Here is a 22,839-nt window from a genome sequence, read left to right on the forward strand (position 1 = left end):
TCTCTTGTGCTTTTTGTGAAATCCTCCATGAAGGGTTGTGCTTTGCTGGAGAGGTCTGCTCAGGCCAACTTTGTTGCAGCACTTGCTTCTCTGCTGAAGGTGAGTGTGGCTCACCCTCTCCCTGTGAAGCAGGCATGGTGCCTGGCTGTAGTGCGAGCTGAGTTCCATGTCCCATCCTTTAGCCCTGCCACTTTTGCTATCCATAGCTATTACTAGGCTATGAAACCCAGGTGGGTTTCAAGTGACAGATTTCTAGCCCAAGCTGGTGATCTGCCCCTTGGGTAGTGAGTGTGAGTTGTGATTTGAGCTGGCAGTGAGGGGGCTGGACTGAAGTCACCACCTGGGGACCAGCCTGTGCCTGCATGCTTATATAGAGAGAGGCAGTTCACTCTCCCAAGAGAGGAGCTTTGGTACCCTCCAGGCATGTCCTTTTTTGCTAGTGGAAGGCTCCTGCCAGGACAGAGAATTACTGATCACATTTAGCATATATTCAGTGGTTTTCAATTTGTTCCGAAAGGCTGCCAGCAGGTAAAGGCTTGTGCCAAGTTTTAGCCTAGTTATAGTGCCATTTATTATTTGCTCATAATCACTTCACCTCCACATCTTTCTCACCTGTCTGTCTACCAAATACCAGCAACCTGACTCACCATGAGTGAAATAGGTTCCTGAGGAAAAAAGCTGGTGCACAGGCTTGGCTTCTTTTAATTTCTCTTCCGAACAGAGTTGGCTCCTTGGAAATACAGACCTGTAAGTATCAGCTGTTGGCAAAACCCATCAATTATGAGGTTTATCATTGCCCATACAAAACTAATAATAACCACATGACAAGGGTGACACTAGTGTAGAGCAGGAGCTTGAGGATGTGCAGTCAGGTTCTTGGGGGTAGGGACAAGTTAATTCAGGGTGAAGGAGGGGTCAGCTTTTTAAATAGCTTGCCTCTGCATCTTACTTTGTGACCCTGCATTGTTGAGGCCGGGTGCAAGAATGTCCAAGTGTTCACCCACCACAAGCTACAAACTATATAAAAAACCAAGTTCCTTTAAGTGTTGCAATGACAGGGCCAAAGGAACAAAGGGTTAGAGAACTAAATGAGAGGGTTGTAACTCCCAAAACCCTGCTCCCTAAGGTTTATGTCTGACCATAGAATTATATGACAAAACTCCTTAATGAAGAGAGGCTGACAGAATAGTTTGTTTTCTCCTAACCATATATTTTCTCTAGAAAACCTCTTAGAGAATATGATTCATACAGTCTGTGTTCCTAGCCCTGAAAGAGGTGCTTTCAAAGTGTGTTCTTTTGTATATGCTGTTGCTTTTACAAAAAAAAAAAAAAAAAAAGGGAATTTTTATTATTACCTGTTTTTGCAATGACCAGGCATGTGTACCCATGCATGCACACAAACACACAGATCATTTCTCACCTCTGCAGATTGCTGAATACAAGGTCTGCCCCAGATGTATCTTGATCTCACATTACCCGGAATTTTAGGGCTTTTCACCACGCTTCTGTGGCTGAGACCTTACACCTTACATCATGGCCACAGCCCTCAAGGCCTCTCCTACTGCACCAAAGTCACAAGGTCAGAAGCCAAGCAACAGCTCAGCAGGAGCTTTCTGGTAAAAATGCAGAGAGACCAGTGAACTGGTTTGGTTTTCAACACAAGACTCTTCTCTTTGTAAGCAGATTGCTCCAGAGCAAAAGAAACACACAAGCACATGAGGAAGATGGCACCTTCCAGGTACATCACTAACACTACCAAAGTTAAACCTTAATGAATTGCCGTACCTTGGCCTGTTTTCCCAGAGTGCCTGATAACAGCTACCAGCAGCACTGCATTTAGCTGCATTGCTAAATCTAGAGTGTTTTCATTCCTTGTGACAAGTTTGTTGGGAGGAACTTTACATCTCTGCTGAACTCTGGCCAAAGGTGCTTTGGTCTATATCCCTTTTGCTGTCCTGCTTCCAATCTGCCTCTCCTGTGTCTTTCTATAACATTGAAATGTCCTTACTGTCCCTTCAGTAAAACTGCAACATGAAAGGGAAGAAAAACTGGCATCAGTCCTAGTTGAACAGAATGGGGAACTGGCTGCTGTGGCACATTTAGCTGCATGAGAAGAGGAGCAGCTCTTTTGTTCTTTTTTTGCTCTTAGCGAGAATGCTCTCTGTAGAACTGACCATCTGTGCATGTGACCTAAGATTCTATATTCTGAATGCAGAGAAGCAATTGTCATGGCAAGAGTTGTTACAGTGCAGCCTGTGAGCCACAGACTGTCTTTGGTAGGGGAGTCACTGTGCTAGACCTGCCCCAGTCCATGGAGTGTGGCAGGCGTCCTGAGGAGCTCCTGTCCCAGTTTAGTGATGGATCAGCCATTTCCTTCATCCTGCCCTACCCAATTGTAAAGAGCAGGGCATTCATAACAGGGTGTTTGTCCTCTGATTGAAGGCTACCAAGTTGGTGACTAAAATATAGCTCTGGGATTTTCCTACTTGATGCTATTTCCCCAGCTCTTAGAAATGGGGAAATTTGCTATAAGCTGAAGTGTTTGAGGTTGACTGCTCCTCCCCAGCTCAGCTACTGCTGGTTTCACTTGCAATGAGCCACCCACACAGCAACAAGAATTATATTGAGGTGAGAAAACACTGGGCTATGTTCTGGGGGTAGAATTTCCATGCCTGGGTCAGCCTTATAACCAGTCCTCAGTCCTTTTTTTGATGCCTTAGAGAGTTTCTGTGACAACCAGGTGTGCATTGGCCATGGCTGGCCATGGAGCCAGTGCCTTTGGTAAGAAACCAGCTGAGGTCTGGAGGAGCTGGCTTCTGCTGTGCTGCAAGTGCTGACCAGTGCACATGTCTGGCAGGTCCTGGGCTTGAAGGTTGTGCAGGGCAGTTCACTGCTGGGTGGTCTTCCCCCTCCTCTGCCTGGCTGAGATGCTTCAGAAACACTTAGCATGCTCCTCCACAACATGAGGCAGGGGCAATTAAGCCATGAAATGCCTTGTTTCCTCCACTACAGCAGGAATTAGTATACACAGTTTGGCATGTGCTGAGTATTTCATGGCCTCATTCTGAACTGTGCTGGGCCCTTGCCACAGACACTCTTGTTCAGAAGTATTGGGAATTCTTCCCACTTCTGGTCAAGCTGCCTTTGCTCTTCTTACACCTAAAAACCTCTGGCTCTGCTCCTATATTGGGTTTGTGTACTAAGATTTTATTGTGGAGAGGGACTACAAGGGAGGTTTTTCTGAGAACCACTCCTTTCCTGCCTTTTCTCCTAAAGACACAGTATGTTACTGCCAGTGGCATGAGAAGTCACTAAATGTGTTAGGACTGCATGTTCTGTGGTTTTCAGACGCAGCTTGCTGTGTGAGCCCTTTGCTTTGCACTGCACATGCTGCCACAGCCAGAGGCTGAAGACAGCTGGTGTGTTTTCCCCTGTTACAGCTGCCTAAGGCACAGTCCATTGCTGCACCAGCCCCAAGTGTGGTAGAGCTGCAGCCAGGCAGGAGAGGTGGGACATGCTGATTTTTGATAGCTGTGGTAAAGCAGAGCTCTGTGAGATGCAGATGAGGATCTTGCCATAAATAGCTGTGTGCCAGCAGTAGAGTTCTGGTCTTGTACATCCTCACTTGCAGAGATCTGGGGACAAGCTGATTTTGCCTCTGAGGGGGCCAGTTTCTGCCAAACTGCATGGAAGGAGCAGGGAGTTCTGCCAGCACTGCCAGCTCAGGTGAGCACTGTGGGAATGCATGACAGCCTTGCTGACCTCGTGCAGAGATACTCTGGGCATGCTTTGCATGGTGCAGCTGCGGAGGTTTGGTTTGAGCCTGAGCAGAGCTGTAGGTTTCTGTTTCACATGGTCAGGGTCAGTTCACAAGTACAGTCATTCCTGTTTCTCTTTACCAGCATGCGTCTGGTGATTTCCTAAGAGAACATAGAAGCTTCTGTTCAATCTCCTCCATGTGAGCAAGACATACATTGCCACAGCTCTGTGAAGGTAAGCCCTTTTCCTCTGGCTAGAGCCAAAGCAATGTCCTCTTACTACAGCATTCATGCAGTATGGGTTCAGACTTGATGGATATTGGGGAAAACAAGAGGCTGATCCCAGTGTTTATGGCTACAGGTAACTGGCAGAGGAAGGAGGGCAGGATGCTGGGTCTCTGCAGGTGACATTCAGTATTCCCCAGACTGAAAGCAAGGCACTCCTCCCTGCCCTGCAGCATCCTGTGTCAGCTCACAGCCACCACCTGTGGAGCTTTGGTGTTTTTCAACCTGCTGCTTTGCTGACTAACACCTCTGCTTTCTGCCTGGCTCATTCATATTTTAGCCTATTTCCTGAGCTTTGAGGTGGTTTCTTCTATTGCTTTCCGTTCCAGCAGAACACTGTTACTCATGTCTCAGCTGTTCTCCTGCCATTTTTTACTTACTGTAATGTATGATTATCTTCCTCCTAAATGTCACCAGCAGGAAGAAAGTACAGAGGTAGTACTGTTTCTGTGGAGTTTTTTCTCCTTTTCTTCAAATCATGAACCTAGTGAGTCCAAGAGTGACTAGTTTTATATCTACAGAAAGGAATTGTCCCCTCTGAATATTGTTTTTTCGATGTGTATTCTTGCTGATAAATACATACAGATGTTGCCCTTCTTCCAGTGATGGCAAAATGGCTTTAGGTCATGAATAACAGAATCTACCAAGCCTTATGACACCATTTTTTCACATGGAAGAAATCAAGCCTTTCTTGTGTGGCCTTCACGCTTGCTTCTTGGTGAATATTACTGCTGCAGGCCAGGCTGAAATTACAATGTTTATGAGTTAAATTTGAAGAAAACAGATCTTTTGGTGCAATATATTTACATCCATAAAGCCATTGGTCTTACAGTGTTCCTGTTTTTTAAATTAGCTCTGTAATATCAAATGCATATTATTGCATGGTTTAAAAGTAGTGTGGCTTGTGACTGCCAGACTGTCACTCTTTGGACAGATCACACATGCTGCTCTTTCCCTCCCTCTGCACAAATGACAGTATCAGCACACTTTGGAGAGTCCTGTGTAATCAGGAGGCAAAAGCCACACCACTGTCCTGGTGTGCTATCCTCACAACAGAAAGATACTATTAAGAGCCTGGGAAATTTCTGACTTAGCCACTCAGCCTGCAGTCTTCTTGGGTTATTACAGCTCCTTGTTCTTGCTCCTAGCTCCTCCTACTTCCACACTGTGCTACGTGTGCCAAATCCCTCCACAGTGCTGCTCATTTCCCTCTCATCCCAGGATACAGTGAGCATGCATGGGTTCCTTGAAGTGCCTTTAAAGGTATGATTAGGTGAGTTGATGGACCCTCCCTCAGTGTCAGCCTTGAAATCTAAAAAGACCCGGCCCAGACACCAGTCACAGGCATGAGATATGACAGGGGTGAGCCCCTCACCTGTGTAGGAGCCAGATGTCCTCCCTGCCTGTGGTCTGAGGATTGGTGCTGTTGCCCTGATCCTGGGACCCTCTGGGGAATGGCTGGAAGCTGAATGCAGTGGTACTTGCCTGTCTCCAGTGTAGCACACGCTGTACTATGCAGTTTGGCTTAGCCCTTTGGTACCTTGGCACTGATGCCTGCTCACTGCACAAGTCTAAGTCCACCAGCCTCGCTATGACCTTTTAGATACAAGGCTTGTGAGTTTTTACCAGCTCTCCCACACTTTTCTCATGCGAGAAAGCAGAGTAGTACAGTAATAAAAGCTGTGTGGGTGTTTGGACCTGAATTCATCACCTCCTCTCACCACATCCTTCTGTTGGCACAGTAATACTGATACAGTGGTGACGTCAATCTCCATTTATCGCCGTGTATTCCAATACACCACGGCCTTGGGTTGTGCACAAGGAGGCTTTGCTCTTACTCAGTGCTGAGATCCACCTGCTCCCCAGTTCCCCAGGCCGGATCTGCTGCTGCAGTAATGATTTAGCCAGGCTGGTCATGGAAGTTTTGAAGGGCTGAAATGCACAGAACAGGGCAGGTAATGTCCATGTTTCCACCGATTTTCCCTGCTGCCAGTTTGTTCCTGCTTGATGTCGCAACTTCACTGTGAATCTTTCTTATAGCTGATGTGGTTCTTGTGCCCCAGCTGTCATTGCTCTTAGCTTCTGGACAGCCAGACCACCCCTTTGTCTCCCTGCTGCTTCAGCTTCATGATTAGATGGCAGTGTGCATCAACAATGATTTTGTTTTTCAAGAAGAAAGGTGTTTTGGTTTTTTTTTTGGGGGGGGGGGGGGGGGGTTGGTTGGGTTGTTTTGAGAGTGGGGGGGTTTTGTTGTTTTTTTTGTTTGCTTGTTTGGGGTTTTTTGGGGGGGTTGTATTTTGTTGTTTTAGGGTTTTGGGTGGGGGGAATTTGTTTTGTTTTTAAGTACATACATTTCATGGAAACACTTCAAACTGTGAGCTTAGGCTGCATCCACGTTTGGCAACTTATAGCATTATATTTCCAGATCCTTAACAAAAATAATCTTCATAAATGTCTGTCTGTATTGGTCCTATTTCCTATTCTCTGGTATATTAAAAACTTGTAGCATCATTTACATGTGTATATTCTGAATGGCTACCCAGCTTTATTGCTGTCTTCTCATAAAGATAGTACAGACTTTGCTGAAGTGGTACTTGGCAGCTGTACAATGCTTGACATTTTATAAGAAGTGTCTGTGTTGCAAGGATGCATGAAGCTGATTCAGAGTCCCCATTTCACAGACTGAGAAAATGAAATGAGGTAGAAAAGACTTTTCTAATACCTCTGCTCTTTGCCCACTGCCATTCTTCCCTCCAGGTGAACAATCACATGCTGACAGATGGAAGCAAATGGGAAGGGAGTAACAAATGGAGGGATGTAGGAAAGGTGGAGGTCCCAATCATAGACTGGGATTGAAGCTTGCAGGGGGCCTGACTGGAGCATGCTTCAAAATTAGGGCTGCTATATATCTTCATTGAAGTAATGAGGTCTTTGGCATCAGAGACCACAAAGATGCTCCTGGAGAGCTGCAACTTTCCCAGCTCTTCTGCACATATCTTGTCTGTCCATGTCTTGTCATAACAATCTGGAGCACAGCCAGGAGGTCAGACAGTTTCGGCAGTACTGAAACTGTCTGTGGTGCTCTTAGAGGTCACAGTTCTTTCCTACCACAGTGAGGTAGGGAAAGAGAAGGGGAGAAATGTTGGACTAATCTGTGGGCACAGGCAAAAGTAAAAGATGGGACAGTGGGATTCCAGCTGAGGAAGTGTTGTCTCTTTGTTTCAGCTATTTTAGCAGATCCTACTGGTTTTCTTATTTTAGCTACTGTGCTCTTCTTCAGGAATCTTCCTTCTAGATTACAAGGCTGTATGCTAACCTATCCCCATTGTGTAATGACAGCCTCTGGTAACTCTGTAAGACATCTACCCAATGAGCTACTTGGTTTGACCTTTTCTTGTTCAGTCCTGCCTGTCCCTTCAGGTTGATGGTACCATTCTCTGAGCAGAGGAAGGAAAGTAGGGGAGGCCCTTGAAAGAAACCATAGTCCAATAGGTAAAAGCAGCAAATATTTTCCTTGCATTGGTCTGTTCATTTAGGCAGGGATGAGCATAAAAGCAGAGAGATACTGCAGTGTTGCAAATATGAAGCATCAGAGGCCCTGCCAATTGGATTCTGAAATAAGTGGTGGATCTACAGACCTCTCTGAAGGTCCAGCACTTCCTTCCTGCCTTCCTTCCATCCTGGCAACAAGTCACCTTTGTTTTCCATGGTGGCCAAGAGTGACAGTCACAATACAAAATGATGGTGAGATAGGCTCCTGGTGCAGCCAGTCTTAGCATGAAATCAAGTCAGCAGGTTCCAGGTGGCAGGATAACAGCAGGCCTTCCTCAAAGGAATGAGGATTTGGAGAAGAGCAGTGGAAAATGTATGAGATCACAAGGTACAGTTAAATAGTGGAGTGCATCTCAGTCACTAGGGACTGCACCACCAGAAGCAGTGGTAATCACAAAAGTTATTATACAGAGGAAACTTGCAGAGCTTGGACCAGAGGGGTGAAGAACAGGTGTTTACTCAAGGCAATGTGTGATGCAGAAAGAAGGGCTGGAGTATGAAGGTAGAGCGTTTGCCCTGCCACTGGCAACAGGTGGGGGAGGATGGAAGGGTGTCTGGGGCTCCTTGCTGAGCTGGAACAGTGCCTCGTGGGCAGGGTTTGTTTGGCAGGAAAGAAGGGGCAGCAGCTGCATCATTGCTCCCACAGCAGGGTGTGACACAGTGTCTGTGGCGCCTCCAGAGTGAGACTTGCTGGTCTCACCTGCACACTGACACCCTGAGAGCACATCTGTGAGCTCACATGAGGCTGCAGGGGCTTTCTGGTGGCTGCTAATTTTGTTCTGCTTTCATTATTTGAGTAAACTCGGGAAATTTTTAAACACCACAAATGTTCCCTAAGTCTTTAAGGCCTCATGGGTTTCTCTCTGCTGAGTTATTGCCTGGGTATTTGTTGCTTGTGGTGGATGCAGGACAGGCACCTGGATACCTGCAAACCCCGTATAAATACAGTCTGAGAGACAGATTGAGACCAGCTCTGCTGACAAGGACCTGGGGGCACTGTGGATAGAAACTGGCCATAAGCAGGCCATGTGTGCTGGTAGCCCAGAAACCCCTGTGTCCTGGGGTTCTTCCCCAGCAGTGTGGGCAGCTGACAGAGGGAGGGGATTCTCCCCCTGTACTCTGCTCTCTTGAGACCCTATCTGGTGTTCTGCCTTCAGGTCTGGGACCCCCAATGTGACAAGCATGTGACAAGCATGTAGTGAGTCCAGAGGAGGCCACAGAGATGCTTCAAGGGCTGGAGCATCTCTGCTATGTATGACAGACTGAGACAGTTGGGCTTGTTCAGCCTGAAGAAGAGCAGCTTTGAGGAGACCTTACTGCAACCTGTCATTATTTAAAGGGAGACAGTAAAAAAGATAAGGACAGATGTTTTAGCAGAGTCTGTTGCAACAGAACAAGCGGTGTTGTTTTTGTAAAATTAAGAGTAGATCAGATTATGTGGCATGGCATATGGGCCCTTCCTGTTGTCTGTGCATCGTTGCAACTTGTTTTTGATGAAACTATGTCCTGAAGACAATACACATTGCTCCTCCAAAGTCTTGTCCCATTTAAGAATAGCTTGAGAAAACAGTGCTGAAGTCTGGACCAGTTATCTATCAACAGCCAATACTCTGCAGTATTTAAGTCTTTCTGTGCACATCCATGTGTTTAAGTTCTGTGAAAATACAGCTTTAAATGTATTATATGACTTGAGGGCTTTGTCTTAGAGCACAGGCTGTGGGTTGAACAGTCATCTGTATGTGATGCCATTTCCTCTGTTTTAAACATCCTGCTGTCACCTTGTCTGGAGACTTTCTTGTAGGTTCTCTTCAGGGCAGCCCCTCCCTGCAGTCAGTACTGTACATTGTTCTCTTGGATCCTACATGTGAGGCTGGGTTGGTTTTTTTTCTTTTTTTTTCTCTGGTCTGTCTTTCTGGAGTCCCTTAATTAGGTACTTCATGCTTATTTAACTTTGGGTAGGCCAAGTCACTGAGTTCTCACTAGCTTTCCTCACACAGACCCACAATGATATTATGATATTTGGCTAATTCACTGCACAGCTGTTTAATCTGCAGCAATGTCACTTCTAGTGGCAAGCCATTCCTAGTTGCAATACTAATGAAGAAAAAATGGGTTAGCAATTAACCCAGGAGTCTTTCTTGTTGCCTGGATAGCCCAAGCTGCAGCCACTTTGCTGCTTTCTCTGTGCATGTGCAGGCAAGGAGCAAAGACTTCACTGACCAAGTTGGCAGGCTGTTGGTCATACCCCCTTAGCCCATGGAATAGATACACACAGGAGAACTGGAATTAATTGTCTAAATAATGCACTTTGCTTTTAGACATTTAAATGAAAGCAAGATTAATTCCACCTCAACCTTAATCAAGTAGATGTCTGAGCAGAGCTTTAAACTGGTTGTGGGAGTCTTGTTTGTGATTGTTTTGTTTTTTTCTTCACCAGGACATCCAGTGAGAAGCACCATGAGGAACAAACAGTGGCTCCAGAATATTTTCTTCTGCCTTTTATTCCAGTACAGTAAGTCCTCAGATATTTCTTTCAGATTGTACACCCACAGGATTATCTTAGTGACTATGTTTGCTGGCTCTGATGAGATGTGCATGGCACAAGGTTGCCAGGGGACAGCAAGCACAAGATAAGGTCCCAGTGGAGAGAGTTCCATGGGATAATGAGTGGAGGACAGGCACAGGAAGGTGCACAGCTGGGCAGAGTTCAGCCAGGCTGTACACTGCTCTGGGGGCAGCACTAGCAGAGAGCCTGCACAGGTAGTGCCTGCCTTGCACTGAAATGTCTCTTAGTGACATTAGAGTAGGATTTCCCCCATCAAAAATACCCTTTGCTGTAGAAAAGGTTCTGGTGGCCGAGACAGGATATCCCCAGGGCTGCTGTTGGCTGGTCAGCCTGGGTCAGTGGAGTGAACCTCTTCTAGTCTGAGTCCCTTTGTTTAGAACTGGACTGTGCATAGTCACCACCCCCCCCCCCACCCCCCTTTTTGCTGGTTTCTACCCACACTCCAAACTCCAGCTGACTCAGAGCTGACTTTCTGAACAGATCAGCTGGACAGAAAAAGGGAGTAACAGCCATGTCTGCAGAGAGCCATGCAGGTTTAGTATCTGACTTGCTGTTTGTAGGCAGAACATTGGATCTGCCCCAGACCTAAATAAGGAGAAAATATGCATTCAGAATTATATCTTCCTGTTATAGGGGACCACTGTGATGTCTGGTCTGGATTTTGTGTGATGCAAGCCAGGGAATTACCATGTACTAATTTCAGTTTGGATCAATCTAGACCTTACTGTTAGAAGTATTCAAGTTTTGTTTCTGAAGCTGCCAAGGACGGACATTTCATCCTAGATCAAACTAACTGGTTTTAGGACACTTAATTATTCCTTTCCCAGGAAAAAGCTGTCCTCTTAATTTTTTTAACAGATTCTTGCCCAAAGATACCCTTGCAACTTACCAGCTACCTAGGGATAGTAGTCTGTTTGACTAATTAACATAATAGCATAGAAGAACACTAATTACTAATTAGGTGCTTCATAGCCTATTATGCTGCCCTTTCTAAAGGAATGCAAGAGATTTCTAAACCCATTTTTCTAGGAAAACAAAGTTAAGCAAAAAGAGAAAAAGTATGTTGCTCAGGATTCTGTAAATAGTGCATGGTCCAGAACCCTCAGAAGAGTCGACTGAGGGTTCAAAATAAAACGTGGAAACTTAATGAAAATTTTAGAACAGAATTCTGAAGTTGATGTGAAATTAAAAAGTCAAAATGAAGCTTTAAAAAAAATCATATGTACATCCTTGGGACCAGTCTGTTTCAAGCATCCTCAAATTTCTTCTGCCACCATCCTAACTCTTCGGGTTAAGGAAGATCTTGTATGCAAATCTGAATGCTGTGTAGGGAGAGTAGTTTGTGCTCTGATATGTGATGACTAGGAAGTAAATGTTGTGATGAGTGACTTCAGCAGGGAAAGGTTGGACTTAGTTTTCCTCTGGATTTACCCCCTAGAAGGGGGCTGCACCCTGCACTGGACATGCCTGCTCTCTGTGACTGTAAGGGCAAACAGCTTGTTTGTGCAGACAGCCATTTGGTCTGGAGGGTGGAACAGATGTTTCTGTCTCTGTTTCTGATCACTGCACACCACTGTCTGCATTCTGTGGCATTCCATTCTCTGCGTACAGCTTCAGCTGGAAGATTGGGCATTGGGGTTGTTGAGCACATCACATTAGCAAACCACAAATAGCAAACAACTCTGGACATAAAGCATGTTGCAGCAGGGAAGGAGGAAGCAGGGTGTGCAGCTTCTCTAACCAAGAACGCAGCAGAACAACAAAGGGAAGTGAGCTCTCTGCATGGTTAGCATCAAAGGGTTTGGTTGCCTGATGGCTGCAAAGTAGTTTGTTCTCAGGAGACTGGGAGCAGCCTTTAGTAGGGGAGGACCCATGCTTGATTTAAGCATGGATGTAACAAACTTGAGTATTTTCCTAGATGATGATAATTTTATTCCCATCGAACAGGGGTGATATTTTACATGCCAGAAATGAATGGTCACTGCAGTAGGCATGGTTTGAACCAGCGTGGCATTCTGCATCTCCTGCAGGCCTTTCCTCATTCACCTATTCCTAGTGGAATGGTGGTGGCTCTTGTCAGCCAAGAGAGGTGTCAGGAAGGGACTTGTCAGTGCAGACATTTCTCACTGTGCTACTATCTTACCTGCCTTGAAATCCAGGGAGATGAGTGTGTTATGTACAGGACAATTGTACAGGACAATTGTACTTTTATAAAACACATACTGGATACTGCTCTGTGAGCAGAGCTCCTGCAGAACAAGTACAAGAATATAAATGCAGCATTGTGACCACTTTCAAAAAATTACTTGATTATCCTAATGAATGTAAGTTCTACAATTGCCTCTCAAGTTCTCTCTTGTTTGTAATTAATAAATTGTGCTTATCAGAATGTTTTATAGAAATTATAATGACTAAAAATTTGCAAAATTTGCAATATTTTTATTTCCAAATTCATGAAAAACCTACTTCAAGACTCTAGAGCTGGACATAAAAAGTATTGATGCTGCAGATATTAAGCTTTAGAAAACAGAAAAGAATGGCAAAGAGAAAATACTAAAATAGCACTTTAAAAAAAGTGTAAAGTGCTATGTAGATGTACAATGAAAACTAGACTAGCAAAGAACAGTACTCAATATAGAAAATGGTATCATTAAAATGTTTGAATATGCTACTGTTTCTTATTGGGTTTCATGCATCTTCTGTGTGCCATATAAGCTAAGAGTCTTGCAGAAATATGTGACTGCTGCAGTGATTGTATGAGAGGGGCCAGGGATAAGTCTGAAAGTTCAGTCACACTTTGGGGATTTCCTGATTTTGGCTGCCACAGCGTTTTTAATAGGTTTTTGTTTGACACTTATCTTGCCATCAATAACTTGTTAACCCGTAGAGATGGAACACATCTGACATCCCCAAACTGGGGACTTTCAGCAGGAGGGAGGATGGTGTCCAGGATCTGTTCCCCTCTGATTTAGTGGGAACCCTGAGTAGTGCCTATATTGATACAAAGTTCTCCTTGCTTTACCATGGAAATTGATCTTGTGCTTTCTCTTTCCAAACCTACAGCTATGTGTTTTGAAAGCCTCACTTGTTTTGTGGACTATGTAGAGACCCTGTCCTGTATCCTGCGAGACGAGCTGGGTGCTGGTTCATACAACCTCACTGCAATATGGTACGTCTTGGTGGGATGAGCAAGTCCAGTTGCAGGAGCCTCTGCATGGCCATAGCACAGTGGCAACCTTCTGTCCTCTTTGTTAGGTAGAAATCCTGGTTTTGCTGCCATGTTGGGTTTTTACTATTTGCACTCCAGTTACAAACTGACTTCTTCCTTAGCAAAGGGCCCCTGGTTCCAGTGCCCACTGACTGTGCTTCTTGCTGCTGACTGCTGTGCTGACTCCAGCTTCCTTAGCATTGCCTTCTCTGCTGCAGTGGGAATGCCTTGCCCTTGGCTGCTGTTAAAAGTGAACTTTCACACTGTGAAAGTGTGCACTGGCAGGGCTCACGCAGATTGTCCAGTCTGCTGCTGTTCTGCCTCAGCAAGGAAGTGGATACAGCCTTGGGCTGTGCAGCCCTGAGGAGCACCTCTCCTTTCCAGAAACACTTTCCTGTTTCTCTCAAAGGTGCTAAGCTGAGCAAGTAGAAGGGCAAGAAGAAATCTGATTAAGTTCAAAGACTATTTTTTTTTATTTGAACATGTTGATTTTTCGTTTTAATCATTTTCTGTACCTGGTGGTTCAGCAACAAATTAATCCAAATACAGCATGTGATACATGCAGACTTGTTTATTTTGGCTTTTTTAGGTTTCCTGAGGAAGATCCAGAAAATACTTCGGCTGCCTGCAATCTCCTGCAATTGTCAAGGAACACCAGTCACACAGAGTACATGTGCAGTGTGGACATGACTGAACTCCTGGCAGACACCAAAGTCCGGGTGGATGTTACAGAGATAGCTGATGGACAGCACGTGTTTTCCCAAAACTTTTATTTGTCAGACAACAGTAAGTACAAAAATGGTAGATTTGATAAATACTGATTGACTTCATGTGCTAGGGTGGTCTGGGCAAGGAGTGAGAGTGGCAGCAAGCAGTGTGGGGCTACTTTTGCTCTACAGTCGTCTGCATAAAGCACTGTGCTCTTGCTGCTGTTATGCTTGAGGCTGAGCTTAGAGCTGGTTTGATCCATGCTTTTTGTGGCAAAATTCCTTTTCCCCATGAAGCAGTAGGTGATAAATATCCACCTTAGACCAGTCTCATACCAGGGCTATGCAAGAGCTTGTTCTCGGCTGGATTCTAAAGGGCAGGAGAAATTGCTTTATTACAAATGCCACAAATCACAGATTCCTTAAAATGGTTTGGGTTGGAAGGGACCTGAAAGATGATTCAGCTCCAACCCCCTGCTCTGAGCAGGAACACCTTCCACTAGACAAGCCTCATCCAACCTGGTCTTGGACACTTCCAGGGATGGGGCAACCATAGTTTCTCTGAGCAACCTGTGCTAGTTCCTCACCATGCTCACAGACAAGAATTTATCCCTGATATCCCATCTAACCCTGTCCTCTGTCAGTGTGAAGCCATTCCCCCTTGTGTTATTACTACATACCCTTGTCAAAAGTCTTTCTCCAGCTCTCTTGTAATATCCAAGGAGCTAGAGGCTGCCAAAAGGCTTTTGCAGTGGACACCTGAATCAACATGACATTATTTTTGGTGGCACAAGGTGTCCCAGATGTACTGGATGTGGCAGTTTCCCTTTCTGGAGCAATTCCTAATCATTTCTCCTGTATGACACGAAGATGGAATGCAGTCATGTAGCTGACTTGGGGGAATGTTGGTATGTTCTGGGTTGTGTAGCAAGCTGAAGAAATGCATAGGAATGACATAGGAAAAAGATTTTTTTTATTTGGCTTCTTCTGAAATTAAACTTTACTTGAGAAGTGTCATCTTTTTGACAAATGCCATAACACTTCAGGAAGCCTCCTTGCTCATGCTGACAGACTAGAGATTGGGTGGTGATGCTTTGCATATCCCCTAGAGGTCCTCATCCAAAGGCACCATATCTCAGTGGTGGGCCCTGCAGACTGCTGAAGTTTTGCATTACTGCTTTTCAATATATGAATACTCCCTGCAGAGATACCAAAGCTTGCTCTTTGGGCAGTTGGGACGTGGAATTGCTGTGGGTTTATGCAGTGTACCCTAGCCTCAGCTTTTCCTCATGACCCTGTTACATTAAGGGGTATTTCCCCAATTTTGCAAACCATTATGACCACACAGAGTTCTTTTATGTCATGAGAAGAACCAGGTGCTCTATATTTTACATAATCTCCCAGGAGTTTATTAGCCCTGTGAACTATCTTTCCTTCTCCATAGGCAGTGAGGAGGTCCAGAGACAAGCAGAAGATATATTCAGAGAAACGTCGTCCTGACTTCATTATTCTCCTCATATGTGAGGTTCTGTGCATGGCTGAGGGCAGGAATGCACAGGATGTTCTCTAGTGTAGGAAGGCCCACCACTTCCAGGGCAGCTTTGTTCCCTACTCACTCTGCATTGCTGACACCATGTTGGGCCATGTCTTAACTGCAGTAATCTTATGAAAGGTAACACCATCCTGTCTTCCAGTAAAACCACAGCCTCCATTCAACCTGACCGCTTTGTTCTCAGAGGGTTACAATATTTCATGGGAAACCATCTACCAGAACTCTTCCTTCTACTTTTTGCATGAGGAGCTGGAATATCAGCTGCGTTACAAAAGAAGAACTGACACCTGGGAGGTAAGTAAGATGTCAGTTTACCACCAAGTATGGTGTACCAGAAAAGAGGAGGCCAGCACAACCAGGCCAGTAGCACTGGTGGGAAAGAAGGGTTTTCATGGTTTAGAAAAAATGTCTTTCTGCTCGACTGGACTGAAAACAGGCAAACCCAAAAATTAATTGAGAAGCAGAAGCTGTGCGAGAAGTGTTAGATCCTGTGATGAAAGCTGATCATTCACTCAATTCTCATGCTGTCCTGCCTGAAAGGCTCCCCCAGGATTGCATGCAGCTGCTGACCAGTCAGAGCATGGCCTTGCAGAAACAACATGAAAGCAGAAAAGGTTACTTTGCAGGCAGCCTTACTGTGCAGCAGTGTGAGCAAAGTAAGAGCAGTCACCCTAGTGTTTGGTGTTTAATCATTCACAGACTCAGAAGACAAAAGATGTTCATGAAGATAAACGGACATTGGTGATCCTGCCATGGGAACTCCAGGGGAACACTGAGTACGAGTTCCAAGTGAGAGCCAGAGCCCGGAAAGACATTGGCTATGGTGGCTTTTGGAGTGAATGGAGTTCTCCACTGTCACTGAAAACCAGCCCTGCCGGTACATGCTGCCAGATCTCCTTGCCCTTTCAATTAGTCCAGTGTCAGAGAATGCTTTCAGAAATTTAATAAAATCTAATTAATTAGAACAAATTTTAAACAGTCTGGTAAAGACAGGTATGGTTAGCTCCCTTACTGGTTATGTGAACACCAAGCCTGGGTTTGTCAGTATTGACGTTCTCTTAAACACCAGTCTCTTGAAGACCTCCAAGGATAGTGACTCTACCACCTCCTTGGGCAGCCCATTCCAATGTTTGACAACAATTTCCATTCCAAAAACTCTTTTTCTCCTCACCATCTCCTGTTTATTGATCATATAAATGCAAGGTGAGCCTGAATGACCTTGTCTCTTTATCCAGCAGTGACACAGAGAGCAGGTATGGAATGGCTGTTGCTGTTTGGTATTGTCGTGGCAATCATGGTCTCAATCACAACATTTCTGGCCAAACAGCAGAGGTAAGAATGCTTCAGGAGGAAGGAGTTAATGCTTTTAATCTATCTGGTTAAAGATGAGGTGTTCACTTGCAGCCTTCCTTGAATCTTGTGTATCTATGAGCAGGCAGCTGTGGGCCTGTGAAGGACATCCAAGAATGGTCACTGCCAGATGTACTGCCCTGAGTGACCTGCTTTTCTCTGGCACTCTGCTGCCATTCAGCTGGCTGGGACAAGATGGTGGCACATGGGGATGAAGCAGGGGCTACACAGCCTCCTGAGCTGTTCTCCTGGTCTTGTCTGTGCTCTGCTGTTGCCAGATTAAGCAGTAGCCAGAGTTAGCTGCCTGTTTCTGAAGCTGACATAGGTCCCTCAATGCTGGCTGTAGGCCTCTGTTCCTCTCAGAGGCTTCTCATACCCTTGAAGAGATATGGGGTGCTGACATGGAGGAGGGCTGGGGCAACAACAGGGCAGGTTTACAGAAGAATTGCATTGGGAAGTGTTCTGGCCTGCAGACCACAAACCAGCCCAGCTTCAGTAAAAATGCATTTCTAGCATTTGGTGCTTTTCCAAGAAGGAAAAATCTGGAACCTCTTTCTTTAGTGTGAATGTGTGTGTGCAAGTGCTGAGGCCTCACTTGCAGTGAGGTTCACAAGAAAGGCTATTAGATGGCTCTGGCAGCATAACACCTCCTTGGAACCTCAGCCACTTGTTAACTCACAAGGCTGGGCAGGTGATTCCAGTTGCTTGAAATGGATCTGGAGATGCCTTGCTTTGCATCTGTAATGTATGCTTAACCCCAAAGCCTTTCTCTTTTCTCTTCCAGCTTGTGGAAGAAGATGGCTTGCATCCCAGACCCTGCTCCCTTTTTCAGACCTCTTTACATGGCTCATAATGGAGATTTTAAGGTATAAATGGGCTTCACAAGTGAGTGGAGTATATGACAGACTAAGAGGCCATCATGCTATCCTGAGCAATGGATTCTCATTGGGGCAGTAGAAGGGGAAATCTATCTCAAAGGAATGCCAGGCAACTCCAGATATAAGAACCAAGGCTTTGCAGTATCTGTTTGGTGCTGTGAAGACCTTTATGTTACATCTATACTCCTTATTCTCCAAAGGTGCTGTCGCAATGTGTGAGCTGAAGTAATGTGATTTCTGAAGCCTGGCATCCTGACGGGAGTGCCAGAGAAAACTGCAAAGCAATGCAAACCTCTCAGAGCTAATTTTTTTTGATTACTTCAGTTAGTTCTCCTGCAATTGCCTGTGTCTAATAATAACAGCATCCTCCTGTTATATTGGAGGAGTCAGTGATTTTAGAGTTTGACTTTTGCCTCTAAAAGCATAAGAAATTTGGTTATTTCTGTGGAACCTCAAACCTTGTGATGCTAACCCTTTGTTTCCTTTTCTGCAGAAGTGGGTTGGTGCATCCCATATGAAAATGACCTTTGATTTCTTTGAATGGGGAATAGTCCTTCCAGAAGTCCTAGAAGTTTACACCACACATCCTTCCAGCAGCACCCCACAGGAAGAGCTGCATGAGCTGAGGAAGAATCTGCCTTGCAAGCCCTGTGTATCCTGCCTGACTGCCCCAGGTCATGATAGCCAGTCCCTGTGGTGTGGTGTAAACAGCAGTGGTGGGACTGAGGATCAGACATATGGGCACTTGTCAATTGATACAGTGACTGTGGCTGATGAATTTATATCTTGTAGCTGCCAGTGCAGCTGTAACCATTTGCACAGAGACCATGAGCACACCAACAAGGAAGATGATAATACTGGGGAACTTGGTTACCCCAAGATTAACATTGACGAGGAAGACAGAAAGATATCCAGTGACTTGCATTTGGCTGATCTGAGCACACAGGACAAAATACTTGCTTCAGGCTCTGTGTCCACAGACCACGTGAGGAGCACATGCGTCCCACTCAACCAGCAAGGAGAAAGGGGAGTGGAAGGAGGGGTGGGGAGCATCCTAGAAGCCCTTTGCTTGCAGCCTCATCAGTGGGATTTGGAAAATCCAGGTTCTCTACCTTCTCCTGATGGTGAAAGTGTTTCTTACAGTGAAGGCTTCTATGACTTCTTCACTCACAATACAGGGCCTGGTGACAGTTATCCTTTGATCTGTGTAGATTTGGACACTATTGACAGTGGCTTTGTGGACTCAGACTGCGGAAGTCCAGTTGACTCTGAATTTGGGCAAAACAGTCAGACCATTTGTGGAGCCATCCCTCTTGAGCAGGAGGGGCAAGACTTTCCACGGAGCTATGTGAAGCAGTGGGTCTCCTGTCGCTCTGAGAGCCCTGTCAGTGGGACAGAGGCAAACTGAGGATTTTGATGTTGCCTGGATGAGTGTGGGGCCTTTTCCACAGTGTGCCAGGAGCAAAGTGTTAGCAAAATTCAGAAAAGAAACAAAGTTTACTTTGTGTAAGCTGTATTGCATAAACTGACACAGAAATATGCCTGTTTCTGTTCCCACTTATCCTATTAATGTCACAAATTTGTTGTGATTGATCATTTCCTGAGTTTTGTTTGGTTTGGTGGTTTTTTAGAATCATAGATCAACCCTCCCTTGATGTCAGAAAAATGGCAGAAAAACACAACTGTACCTTGAAAAGTATCCTTTGGCTTCTGTAGATATGCAAAATTTTTTGCAGTAAATTTATAAAGAGTACAGAACTTTAAGTTATTTTCCCTGGTTTTCTCACATGATTTGAGAGTTTGGCTGTTCATGGACCCTTAGAATCAAACCCCATGGTAAGCATGTTTGCTACATTAAAGTTTCCCCCCACCCTTTCCAAACAACATGTGATGTTACTTTTCCTTCTACCATCTTTGTCTCTTTAAACTCAGCTGTAGTAGTTTGTTAATTACAGAGGGTTCCAGACCTGTCCTTGGGCATGAAAACTAATTCTTATGTAATCATCACAGAAATGCATGTAGAAGACACCAAGCACAATTCAGGGTTCAGAAAGAATTTCCAGGTGGAATCTGCAAATGAAGTCTTCAACATATAAATCCTTCCAAACAAACTCTCGCTGCTAGGCTTTTCTATTGAGCCAGACTCTCTCCCTGCCCTTTTCAATTAATTGAGCAGCTTTTAGAATTATACCAAAATTATTGAATCATTGTCCTACCTGGATATGCCTGCCACTTCTGCCTTGGACTTACTCTGCTGCAGTTAACAGGTCAGTAGCACAAATTTTGAGCAATTTCTGCTGGCTAATAAAGTCAAATATGAAACTGCACTGTAACCTTGAATCTGTTTTTCTCTCTGACATCTCTCTATCTCTGATGTTTTCAGGATAACTATATTTAAAAGTCACTTTAATGCTGAAATTGAATGTGAAACCCCTTGTCTTACATAGGTATAGTGCTACTAACCCATAGACTGCTTGGCTCCAGAAAGTCATATCTTGAGAGAACTTTTGTGGTAAATAATGCATGTTTCCAGTGTAGTAATAATCTGTTGTTGCTGTAGTATCAATAAACTCCCTTCCCTCATCCCCTTCTCTTACCTGAGACTACAGGCAACCTCACAGCTCCCTAAACAGGAGAGGGCACTGCAGTAAGGAGAAGCTGTTTTGTTCATAGGTGAGTGCTGGGATAGTACTGCATTGCAACCACAGCCTCTGGTTTGATTGCTCAGATCCACCATGGTTATCTGCTATGTTGATTTTGGACCTACATGACTTAGATTTGCCCATGTTGTTATTACTCCCTCAATACATCCCTAGCTCAATGGCTTCCTGGGTACTGCTCTAAGATGTATTATCTTCTTTGGTTTCTTCCCTCCTTATTTTCCCTTATTCCTGTCATTTGCTGTGATAAGTCATGGGAGATGTCTCCATGTGCTGATGCACCGTCCCTGCTGCTGCCAGTCCCTCACATGCCCTCCACAAGGCAGCAGAGAATCACCCCAGCTCCACTGCCCTGATGAGCTGACTGTCCTACCAGGGCTGCTTGTGTTGTGAGCACGTTGATGTGAATGTGTATGGGCAGAAGCATTTCTGATGGTCTCAGCAAAGTTTCCTGAGCTCTTTTCCTCATAGTTTCCTCGCAGCTCTTTTCACTTCAGAAACTACACTGGGTTAACTGAGCCCAGGCTACTCAAAGGAGAAACTTGCTTGTTTTTCTGGGACCCTTTGCATCTCAGTTCCGTGTGCTCTCTGTTTCCATTTGTATTGATGGCCCCAGAACTGCTGAAGGAACCATTTCTGTTATTGGAACACTATCTGGTATACATCTCATAGAAGATGGTGGTTTAGTGTTATGTTGGGCTGGAAGTTATCTCTGCTCACCCTAGGAGGCAGACTTCATGAACAAGTGCATGACACAAAGATATTGAAATAAGGCAAGTTGTTCCCTTTGAAGCAAGCTATAACAATTAAGCTTTTGGTCAGTGAATTGTCACTGTGGACGTGGAGGGGTTTGAGGTGGGGAATTTTCAGTGCCTATGAGGAGCAAACTGCAAATGTCCCTGACCTAGCCGTTCTAATTTGGAATTTTTTTTTTCCCCCAAGAATGATAGGGTCAAAAAGCAGGTACTGGGGGAAGTCCCACAATCCAATCTGATGTACCAACTTGGAAATGTCCATCTCCATTTCTGCATGGCCCTTTCCTCCCTGTCTCTTGGCTCCAGAAGCTGACTCAGTCTGTTCTTTGACTGCTTCTCTCTTTCTGTTCTCTAGCACTAGACCCACGTACAGAACTGACTGGATGGATCCGGGCTGTAGCACTGCCATTGCATCATTGCTGCTGGGCATGGGAAGATCTGTTCCTAATACACTCTAGGACCAGGACAAGGAAGCACTGCAATGCTCATTTGCCTTTACTTCCAGAGCTGCCCTTTGAGCAATTGGCTGTGGAAGAAATACAGGACAGGGCAGCTCAGGGGTGCTGCAGGAGTCCAAACACAGTTGGGTACAGGTTTTGGGTGGAAGCAGTTTAGCATCACATCGACACAGGGCTAGAAAATGGCTTTAGGTCACTTACAAAGCTCTTTTGTTGACCTATTTATATAAAAGTTGCAAGCAGATACTTTTCTATTCAGCAAATTACTTGGCCTTTTAAATGTTAACCCTTTAGGAGAAATTCCTGTTTCTCCATGACTAATGAGAATTTACATATATAGCTGCTTTAACTCAATCTGATAATTGGAGCAGTTTTTCATTGGTTTTTGAGATTATCTTTAAAATCAGGCACAGTAAGCTCTGCTTTATTATGCCACTGCTGCTACTGTCTGATCATCAAACCACACAGCTTAAACTATCAAGGGACAGAAGCGGTGTGAAAAGTGACATTTCTTTTGAGCTGGTAAGACAGTTTAACATATTTCTGTTCTATGCATTTCAGTGCATGTTAGGGGACATCTACTGACCTAAAATGTTGAAAAATATTTTCTTTATCTATGTGGAATTCTAAATATTGTTTCTTGAACTAGGAACCTGAAGACCCGAAGTGTCTTTGCACTTTTGTTCTGATAGTTTGCTGAGCACAAAACACTATTGCATTAATTCTGATGGATTGTGCTTGAGAGAAGGACTGTCTTGAACAAGGTACTCCTCTCATACTGCAAGAGATTAATGTAAAGGAATCCAGCCAAAATAGTCCTCAGTGTTTGGGACTTTGCAGATAGAAACATACTTTTTTAATGTATGTGTGTATATATACGTGTGTTACGAATATTGTTTTATTACAGTCATCCTTTGTGGCAGCTTCTTTTTTGGGATCCGAGTTTATCACATCTAAATGTACATGGCTGTTTGTGAGCATCAAATTGTTGAGAAAATGGCTCTCCAAAGATGAGAGAAAAAGGTTGGTTATATGGGGTTCTCTCGGATAATCTATGCAGATAAGAAAATCCAACTACTTTTTCTTTATTCCCCAGGATAAGTCTTAATG

The 22,839-nt window shown here is 44.7% G+C and overlaps 1 protein-coding gene and 1 long non-coding RNA gene across 3 annotated transcripts in view; both read left to right on the top strand.

The window, feature by feature from the left end:
* Positions 1–22,839, top strand: part of LOC136368051 (uncharacterized) — an 83,265-nt gene that overhangs the window by 13,642 nt on the left and 46,784 nt on the right. The window lies entirely within an intron of this gene.
* On the top strand, positions 1,881–20,183 carry IL21R (interleukin 21 receptor). 2 transcript variants are annotated; one of them, XM_066329992.1, is made up of 11 exons: positions 1,881–3,726; positions 3,903–3,993; positions 5,192–5,316; positions 10,033–10,107; positions 13,225–13,330; positions 13,959–14,155; positions 15,771–15,922; positions 16,328–16,505; positions 16,864–16,960; positions 17,763–17,844; positions 18,350–20,183. In XM_066329992.1, the coding sequence occupies exons 4-11, from the start codon at positions 10,053–10,055 to the stop codon at positions 19,262–19,264; spliced, it is 1,782 nt and encodes a 593-aa protein (XP_066186089.1). In that variant the 5' UTR covers positions 1,881–3,726; positions 3,903–3,993; positions 5,192–5,316; positions 10,033–10,052; the 3' UTR covers positions 19,265–20,183. The 2 variants fall into 2 exon arrangements, with proteins under 2 accessions (XP_066186089.1, XP_066186090.1); XM_066329993.1 differs by lacking the exons at positions 1,881–3,726; positions 3,903–3,993; positions 5,192–5,316 and adding an exon at positions 5,786–5,998.

The sequence above is a fragment of the Sylvia atricapilla genome, chromosome 15 (assembly GCF_009819655.1).
Source record: "Sylvia atricapilla isolate bSylAtr1 chromosome 15, bSylAtr1.pri, whole genome shotgun sequence".
Taxonomy (NCBI): domain Eukaryota; kingdom Metazoa; phylum Chordata; class Aves; order Passeriformes; family Sylviidae; genus Sylvia; species Sylvia atricapilla.